Source organism: Sycon ciliatum, chromosome 12, assembly GCF_964019385.1.
Source record: "Sycon ciliatum chromosome 12, ocSycCili1.1, whole genome shotgun sequence".
Taxonomy (NCBI): Eukaryota; Metazoa; Porifera; class Calcarea; order Leucosolenida; family Sycettidae; genus Sycon; species Sycon ciliatum.
This window is the reverse complement of record NC_088654.1, coordinates 20,062,824-20,073,280: the sequence shown is the minus strand read 5'-3', so window position 1 is coordinate 20,073,280 and position 10,457 is coordinate 20,062,824. Positions and strand designations below refer to the sequence as shown.

Genomic DNA, 10,457 nt, shown 5'->3' with positions numbered 1-10,457 from the left:
TTTCTGTAATTACTAATGCAGTAGGTATCGGTTATAGCGTGGGTGTTTGAAAAACGCCTTTTTATTCTCATTCCCAAAAATTAGTTCTTACACACGATACTTTTTAAAGTGTGACATATCACATGCATGTGCGCAGGGGCAGGAAGATCATCGTACATGCAAGGTAGTGCTACTGTGCATGCAAGGGAGTGCTACTGTGCATGCGGCTGGTCATACATAGTCCTGTAAGCTTGCCATGTGGCTCTGCAGCATGAGTTAGAAGACAACAACAGTTGAACCTGCAGCACTGTGATGCAGTGCGAGTCGGATCAGAAGACGCATTGGACAGCTGTTAACACCACAGGTGAAACACTTCGTACCAATCTGGAATGTTTTGCTACACAAAGGTGTAGTGGAACCCACGTTCGACCAGCCAGCACTAACGCAACACTTCGGATTAGGGAATGAATTATTTACAAGAGAATTGGAAGAGACATAGAAGTTAGAAGTAAGTTATCAGAACCAGACTGAAGCACCCTGAACTAAAGGATCGACTCAACTACTGAAGTACAGAAAGACGGGCATGCAATCTGAGAAAGGAGTGCAGCTACGCACGTGGACACATGCACAGCATGAGAGGTGTACACATAAAGCAGAGGCGCGCGCATATGGGTGAGCGTGTACACAGCATGCATAGCAACATACAGTGTGACACAAGAGTCATAAGGCACCTAATATAGCAGTTCATAACACCACTCCCCTAGGTGCCATTGATCATCCACTGTATCTAGCTGGCTGTCGTCGATTACCAGGGCCTCGGAGATCGTAGCGCTGAGTCGGCATGTCAGCCGCAAACTCGATGCTCACCACATTATCACAGGCAGCTGGCTCTGGGCGATCTTCGGCAGCATCATGGTTACCATCATCTAGTGTTCCATCTACCTGCTGGGCGTGTCCAGGCTTCACGATATCAACGTTCACGACCTTCTCTCTGCCGTCAGCATGCTGGATCACCAGGGTCGATGGCGAGACTATCTTCAGCACCGTCCAGCCACTCTCATATGGCGTCATGAGCTTCTGACTCCGCTCTGGGCGACGTAGCATCACCGGATCATCGACACGGTATGGTGACTCTGTTGGACCGCCTGACACAGAGTCATTCGAGGACAGTAGCGACTCAACAAGGTCTCGAATTCGAGCAGCGCGCCCGGCGAGTCGGTCTACCCATTCACTGGCGCTGTATGCTGTCGGGTCGTGATCAATTACTAGATCGCGCCCTTCCCAGCCCGTGATGGCCAGCCTTGGCGATATTCCGGTTGTAGCATGGGGACGTCCATTGTAGTAGAACAGAACCAACTCCAGCTCAGACGTCCAGTCACTGGTTTCCTCGAGCGCCTTACGCAGGAGACCGATGATTGTACGGTTGAGCCGTTCAACCCCTCCTTGTGATTGAGGATGTCGAACTGCACCCGTTTTCACCACCACACCAAACTGTTCCAGGAGGGCTGCTACGACCGCGTTCCGGAACTCAGTGCCGTTGTCCATGCGAATGACAGACGGCGGGCCCCACCGGCAGCAGATCTTGGTCAGTGCGGCTGCTACGCTCGCTGCATCGTGTCGACGTAGTGGCTGTACCTCCGCCCACTTGGTGAACATGTCGACGCATACCAGGCAGCAGTGGTGCGCTCCACTCTGGCCAAGCTCCAACGTGTCGATCTGTATGACCTCCCATGGTCGTCCTGGTACGTCTGGACGCGTTGGCTCAACAGTCGGTCCCCGTGCCGGGTTAGCTGCAGAGCAAGGCACACACGCTTGGACAACACTCTGGCATTTCTCGGCCATCAGCGGCATATAGCAGCGCTTGCGCAGTGAGTCATGCATTGTCGTCCAGGTGGCATGGCCAGAGGTCTTGTGAGATGCTTTCAGTACTTGGTCTTCAAGCTCAGGTGGTATGACTGGCACTTGCACGACACCGTCGAGTGGCAGCTTTACTGAACGCATCAGCACACCGTCATGGTCCAACAGCTGATCACGGACCGGTCTGTACAGCTTCGACGACAGGGGGGTTCCCGACTTCAGCTCATCCAGCAGCTGTGATATCTCGGTATCGGCTTGCTGCGCATCCTTTATCTCACTGAGAGTAACGGGCCCGATAGCATGCTTGTGCGTTGCCACAGAAACAGAACAAACATCACTCGGCTCGGCTGTACCCTTGGGCCACCGCCTCGGGACACGGGTGAGCTCATCGGCCGGGTTCTGGTCAGTCGGCACCCACTCCACTCGGACCTTGAGGCCGACCGTTTGGACGAGGTCAGCAATCACTTCCAGTCGCCGCTCAACCAGTATCTTGTGCAGCCCACCAACTTTCACTCGGCGCACATTGTCGAGGACCTGCTTCAGCCAGCCGTACACTGTCTTTGAGTCGGTGACGAGTCGTACCGTCTGCAGGTGCCATTGCGCTGCAAGCGACAGTCCACGCACCGCAGCATCTAGCTCCGCCACATTGATGTGCTTCTTATCGGCTGTGTCCCGCAGCCATGTACCGTCTTCGATGACTTGGCCGTTCAGCTGGAGGACCACACCGACTGCCAGATCCGAGGCATCGCAGAACACAGCCCAATCTCCATCGGACTCGGCTGATGCATGCCACACACCACGGACGGGGTCTTGAGCGGACAGCTGCTCAGCAACTTCATCAGCACACTGAAGAACGCTAGGTGGAACCGGCGTGTCCCATCTGTCCACTGCACTTGATAGCCGCTTCAACATTGAGCAGGCTGGGCGAAGCCATGCGCACACTGGATAGTGGCTTGTGAGCCGACCTGTCCATTGGAATACACCACGCTTCGTCAGCGGTTGGCGGAAGCTGAGGTCGACTCCATCGCGGCGAGCCCACATGATGGTACCATCAGCAGTCGTCGATAGCTTCAGGCCAAGCACTCGCGCCTCGGGTAGATGCTCTGGTGGCTTTGTCGGCAAGCCATACCGTGCTAGCTCTGCAGCGACGGCCTTGCGCTTCTCCGCCGGCGTGAGGACGTCATCAACGTAGTTGTCCACATCAGGCCATCGTCGCGTCACCCACCGAACAATGATGTCCATGAATTTTGGTGCAATCGATAGACCAAAACCCATCCGTGACATGGCGTACAGCTTCCCACGCCACACCACGACTTGGTAGCGCAAGAGGGATGGGTCGACTCGTACCTGCAAGTACGCCTTACGTATGTCGACAAGTTCAAACTGGCTGTCTGCAACCTGTCGCCACTTGCGGATCTTCTCACCGCATGCTGGGGCATCAGTGCCTGGGTTCGACTTAATCACCGCATTCAAGCCACGGTAATCAAGACAAGGACGAACTGGGGTCGACTCCTTGTGGGCTTGGTCCTTGGCGAGCAGCGGAATGATGGCCGCCGGAGGACCGTACGTAGCCTCGTCGTACTCGATCAGGTAGCCATTCTCGACCCAGGCGTCCATCTCGTCACAGAACTGCGACTCTTGCTTGTCTGACAGGTTGTGCCTCGCGTACTGTCCGATCCCTGAGCCGATCGGAGATGTAGGAGCTTGCCCATCACGCCACTGCCAGTGCAACATCCAATGCTGCTTGTCGTTGTCCCACCGGAGCTCTCCGTCTTCGGCCTTCAGGGTCACACCACGATCGTCCTCTGTGACGTCCACATGACGGAGTGTGCTCTCAACGTCAGCTGCAGCAGTAGCGGCTGCACCGGTATCTCTAGGTTGAGGACCAAAGCACACGCCATTGACCTCGCCGTCCTGGCCATAACTGAGTCGAACGCCACCAACACCAGCTATAACGTCAGCACCGAGGAGGAGGTCTGCTGCCACAGCCGTCAATGAGTCGACAACGCAGGCATTCACACGCACTCTTGGCAGACTAACCGGTTCACCATCCCCTTGGCGCTGCAGTTCCACATCAACTGCTCCTCTGATCTTCACCTTGCTGCTATCCACGGATACAACAGACACACGTGGCTGAGCAGTGAACGGAATCTTGTGAAGTTTGAGGAACTCGACCGTAACCATTGTGTAACTTGCGCAAGTGTCCACTGCTGCTCTAGCACGTGCCCATTCGCTGCCTACCACGCCTCGCACGTCAACGTAGATTCTGGGCAGTGAAGCTCTAGTAGCCTCGGCTACAGTGCACAAACACGCACCCCTCGCCAGGGAGCCACTGTCTGCAGCCGTTGCTGCTCCAGACGATTTCCGCTCTTGCCAGGCTTTACGCTCCGGACAGTCACTCTTCATGTGACCTGGCTTGTCACAGAAGTAACAGGTTCGAGGGCCAGTACGCTCGCCGCGCGTTCCTTTACCAGCACCACTCTTGCGACCAGATTTCTTCGCTTTCGGGCACTGCCGCGCCATGTGGCCAACTCCGCCACAGTTGAAACATGCCTGCTCATCCGTGGTGGCAGCTGCCACAACAACATCGCCACGCACTCGTGTCAAGTGGTCCGAGGTCGCAGCCTTCAACGCCCGTACCACGTCCAGGCAACCCGTCACACTCAACTCTTTGCCCGCCATCGTAAGTCTTAGCTCTCGGGCAAACTCTACCGGCAGTCCCTTGATCAGCTGCTCTATGATCATCGGGTCCTTGTCGTCATCAGCCTTGTGCCCCGCCATAGTACTCAGTCGCTGCAAATCGGCAACGTAGGCGTCGGGGGACTCATCCACGCGCATCGTCCGTGAGGTGAATCTGGCGTACGCCTGCGCCTTCGTCAGAGTGAACGACAGTCCCATTTTCGCCAAGACTTTATCTTTGTCTTTCTGATCGCTTGCCGGCATCCGTGAAAATACAAGAAACGCGTCATCCGTCAGGAACAACGGAAAATTCTTCACTTTCTTGTCGTCCGTGTCCCAACCTTGTATGTTTGCAAGCACCAGAAACTTATCCCAAAAACGTCCGAAATTGTCCCCGTTCCCACGGAACGGCTGGAGGAAGTTGTCAAACTTGAGCGACATCTCGCTGGCGTGGCAGGGTTTGCACTCGTCAATACAACACACACGTCCCGGGTTTCGGCACCAGTTGTAGTGGAACCCACGTTCGACCAGCCAGCACTAACGCAACACTTCGGATTAGGGAATGAATTATTTACAAGAGAATTGGAAGAGACATAGAAGTTAGAAGTAAGTTATCAGAACCAGACTGAAGCACCCTGAACTAAAGGATCGACTCAACTACTGAAGTACAGAAAGACGGGCATGCAATCTGAGAAAGGAGTGCAGCTACGCACGTGGACACATGCACAGCATGAGAGGTGTACACATAAAGCAGAGGCGCGCGCATATGGGTGAGCGTGTACACAGCATGCATAGCAACATACAGTGTGACACAAGAGTCATAAGGCACCTAATATAGCAGTTCATAACAAAGGCATTTCTTAGAACCGATGTATTCTACAATGCGATAACACTGCTCGTGGGAATAAATGTTCACTTGCAACCCATGTTATGATTAAAGGGGAAGTATACCCTAAAATCAAATTTTCACCAGTTGTAGTCTTCGGGGTGCTGAGTCGAATGGTCTTGGTCCGAGGAAGCTGAGACGCTCCCTTCCTACTTGAATCCCAATCGAACTCGCGCACTTCCACCGAAACTGGGTGACTGCGCCCTACTAGATGGGGATTTGTATGCAAAATCTCACTAAAAGCGCCATTTCGTTCTTATAAAAGCACGGATGACCGCGATTGGCCCATATGTTGTAGTCTTTTGGACGCTGAGTCGACTGGTTTTGGTCCGAAAAGGCTGCGATGCAGCGTTCCTCCTTTATTCCCAATCGAACATGGTTGAACAAGCGGTCACGTGCTCCTGCGTACACCAGTCACCTGGTCACCGTGCCTGCAGGGTACAACTTACTAGCCTGTTTGACCTTTTTTGGGTGCAGTCCTGTCACTCGAGTTGAACTTTGGTGTGAAAATTGTCGCCTGCTGGCGCGGTGACCAGGTGATTTGGGCAACCAGGACCACGTGACCGCTTCTTCAACCATGTTCGATTGGGAATAAAGGAGGAACGCTGCATCGCAGCCTTTTCGGACCAAAACCAGTCGACTCAGCGTCCAAAAGACTACAACATATGGGCCAATCGCGGTCATCCGTGCTTTTATAAGAACGAAATGGCGCTTTTAGTGAGATTTTGCATACAAATCCCCATCTAGTAGGGCGCAGTCACCCAGTTTCGGTGGAAGTGCGCGAGTTCGATTGGGATTCAAGTAGGAAGGGAGCGTCTCAGCTTCCTCGGACCAAGACCATTCGACTCAGCACCCCGAAGACTACAACTGGTGAAAATTTGATTTTAGGGTATACTTCCCCTTTAAGAAAATACGAGACTGTTCATTCTTGAAGGCAGTATATTCTTTTACACGACCACACTATAGCCGATAAGCACTGTGTATTGTGATGTTGTGACCGTATTCACAGTTAATACCCGTCACGCTTTGGAGAACGGCATGTGACGAGAGTGTCAATGCCAGTTACACTTTGAAGCGACAAGTATTTCGGTGCGCTTGTGAAGAAGAGGGCAAAGCAACAGCTCGCTCTCGTTCAGTTAACCGACAACTAACCCTGAAGGGCTGTCATCCTTGTTATTTTCTCTCGGTGTGCGACACTATAAAGTTGTACAATACGTGAGTACTAGTATAGAAAAGGTACCGGTGGTACGGGAAACAGTACTCAGCATGCAATTCTAATGTCACATACGGACAGGTGTAACTATGAGGATGTACAGGTCATGCAGTAAAACTTGTGACTAACGACCACACCTTGGGGCCAGAGAAAGCGGTCTTTAGTGGCAGGTGGTCCTTAGTTCGAGGTTTGCACCGAACAACCATAATTAACTGAATGTGAGACCTGTGCGTGGCGAAGTGGTCCGTAGTACCATGCTGATCGTTGTTTGGCTCGCGCGTCGAAAAACAACAAGAGTGACCTGCAGCTAGCGTCGAAATTAGGAGTTTTACACCAAATTTGACGTGAAATTGCGCTTCACGTCGGAAATAACGTGCCTCTTAACCTCTCTATTATGTATAGGGGTATTTTTTAAGATGGCTCTAAATGATATGGAGTTCCAATATCTCCACAGTAATACATGTGTGACATGCCCCTGCCGTCGGTCCTGCCCGAGTAGAACTCTACAGAGTTTCACTTACTGTTCGCGAAGAACCGTAGTACACTATGACTTGGATGGTAGCTGCTAGCTCTGCCGCTGACGGAGCGCCTAATAAGGACATTGGACCAAGAACGCAGACGCACACAGACGGTCGGTTGCACATAAACACATCCAGAAACCAGTGCGTGCATGCATGCACACTCGCGCGCGCGCACACACACACACACGCACACGCACACGCACACACACACACGCACGCGCGCATACACAAATACACACACACACACACGCACAACCGCACGGGCACACACACACACACACACACACACACACACGCACGCACACAAAACACAACCGTATACGCATGCACATGCACACACAGCACATTATTTACATCACTATAAATAATAAAATAATGAAAAAGACATTCACGTGTCTATATCTCGTGGCAAAAATAGGGGGGGGGGGGGGGGGGGGTGCTTATACTCCCGTGCGGCTTATACTCCGGAAACACGGTATATGATGTATGCAGCAAAGAAACCGTGTATTTCGTGGCAATCCACGTGCTTTCACGTGTCTGTATTTCGTGGCAAAAAATGGGGGGGGGGGGGGTACCTATGGGGGGGGGGGGGGGTATTATACATTGCTTATACGTGTGCAGCGCAGAGACCGGGGTGCTATTTGGTAACTTACTGGAACAGGCCAGGCGCATGTCAAACATGAGTGTTGTTCCGCAGGCCGGGTCGGAGCAGGACGTCTGCATCATACGCGTACCGAGTACACGGGCACCAACCGCACTACTAGTGCCCAGGTCCATTACGCTGCTTGTGGCGCCACATGCTTGCTGAAAGCAGTCAGAGAACAGAGAACAGAGAACATCTAGTGAAGCACCCGAGACCTTTGGTTGGTGGAGCTACCCCTGCAGCCTCCCCCTCCCCCACCTCCCCCCCCCCCCCCCTACATACAATATGCCCCTGCCCGTAACCTTTGGCTGGTGGAGCTACCCCTGCAGCCTCCCCCTCCCCCTCCCTCCCTCCCTCCCTCCCCCCCACCCCCACCCCTACATCCAATATGCCACTGCCTGTAAACTTTGGCTGGTGGAGCTACCCCTGCAGCCTCCCCCTCCCCCCCCCCCCCCCCACCCCCACCCCTACATCCAATATGCCACTGCCTGTAAACTTTGGCTGGTGGAGCTACCCCTGCAGCCTCCCCCTCCCCCCCCCCCCCCCCCACCCCCACCCCTACATCCAATATGCCACTGCCTGTAAACTTTGGCTGGTGGAGCTACCCCTGCAGCCTCCCCTCCCCCCACCCCCACCCCTACATCCAATATGCCACTGCCGGTAACCTTTGGCTGGTGGAGCTACAACTGCAGCCTCCCCTCCCCCTCCCCCCCCCCCCCCCCCACCCCCACCCCTACATCCAATATGCCACTGCCCCTGCTGTGCGGCATCTGATGGCTAGTGGAACCAAGTAAAAGAAACAAAAGCCCTGCAAAAGGACAACATCGACCCCGTGCTGCTGCTGCTGCTGGTGACACGCTACACTAGAACTTACCTTGAACGTAGCACCGGTGGGAAAGAACCAGTTGCACGATGAAAATATGGAGGTGGAGAAGCTGTCGCCGAAGCCGTCAGTTGCCGCATAGAAGATGACAATGTTGTCGACACCCCACGCATAGCCACTGCTGGCGAATCTGGGCTGCCTCAGGCGAATCCTCACGTTGGCGGCGCGCGCCAGCGTGGGAAGGGAGAGGGTGTTGTCGCGCGACGTCACGGCGCTGCACGAAACAAGTACAAAAAAACCGGCAGTGTCGCAGTTATGGCACGGTCACAAAAAAACAGCAGTGGGTGCAGCCAAAAAGGAGTACATAAAGCAGCAGAGTGTGCGGCGTCCTGATATCAGTCCTGATATCAGTCCTGATATCAGCTAAGGAAACCGAATTGTTGGTACCGTATTTTCCGGAGTGCAGGCCGCACTTTAAACACCGGTAACTCACCCAGAAACAGTCGGCGCGGCTTTTACTGCGACGGTGAAAATAACGGTAATATACAGGGTACTGTAGATGTGTGTATTTCATGATAAAAAAAATCTGGTTGCAGCATCATACTGTAAAGCGTGAAATTTTCGCGGCGTTTTTAGTTCGCGTTTTCAGAATCCGGACAGGTTTGCGAGGTTTTAATTTTGCGATTGCAGAATGGCATTCTTGCTAAACCTGTGGCATTCTTGCTAAGCCTTTCATGGATCTCCTTTTCGCGCTGTCTAAATTTCGCGATTTCCACGCGGTCGCGAATTTCGCAGAAATTAGACCATGGCAATAATTTCACGGTTTACAGTATTCCGCGAAATACGGTATTACGGTAGTTTTCACCACTTTTTTCGCCGACTCATCTGAGCCGCCATGTGTGGGGTACAGACAGCCATACGGGTAAAGCGAAGAAATACGGGTTTAGCCATACACGACTCGTACACGACTCGCGAGCGACTCACGGAAAGGGTAATAACATGCAGATACAAAATACGCAAGGAGAGAACAAATGTAACTAACTGCCCATCTTGGGGTTCGTATCAAATAGTGCAACTCCTACAGCCATACACGACTACATGTACCGGGGTGCGCAGCATGAATACGACGACAATCTACAACAGCAACTCCCAACGAATATTGATGGCAGAATGATATGAATGACGACCTGTGCCGTCCCGGACCCCCTAACGAGGAACTTGCACACTCTGGTTCAGCTACTGTTAGTATAGCTGGGTTAGCCGGGTGTTAGCGGCCGTTGTGACTTCCCTTCGGGAACGGATACGATAAGTTTGGCATAGCTTACAAGAGCTGATTTAGAGCTTCATGCACAGCTAAGAAAAACCGGCATTCTTTCGTCTTCATATTAAACTTGGAGCGAGTTGAAAGTGCAAAAAAAGTCTTAAAACTTGACTGGCAACAACAGGACTCGGATCAGGGACCCTTGCTTATGTGTTCCCTTGTCAATCACCAGACAGTCGCTTGCTATAAGACTTGCAGAAAGCATTGTGACTTTCTGGGTGTAGGGAAAAGGGCTTAGAAGCCTTCCCGCCTCTCTAGCTAAATCCGCACATGCGGTTTAAAAAAGAAGTATCAACAAACATGTGTTGTGACTGGTGCCACTCGGCTGTTCAACAATGCAATAGTCGCGGCCGGAGCAAGACTCACCCGGTCGTGAAGGACGTGATCAAGGTATAGGTCCCGGCATCGCCGACAGAGTACTCCACTCGTATTGAGTACGTCGAGCTGGAGCTTATACTTCTGCAGGTACCCTTGCCTGAAGAAAGAGGACAATGTGAAATCGAAAAAAGAAAAAAAAGAAAATGCAAAGCTTCTC

At 52.8% G+C, this 10,457-nt stretch overlaps 1 protein-coding gene across 1 annotated transcript; it reads right to left on the bottom strand.

Annotated features, from left to right (window-relative positions):
- Window positions 1–753: 753 nt before the first annotated feature.
- LOC135828059 (uncharacterized) lies at window positions 754–4,956 on the bottom strand. Its single transcript, XM_065340492.1, has one exon. The coding sequence runs from the start codon at window positions 4,954–4,956 to the stop codon at window positions 754–756; it is 4,203 nt and encodes a 1,400-aa protein (XP_065196564.1).
- Between the last annotated feature and the right edge of the window lie 5,501 nt (window positions 4,957–10,457).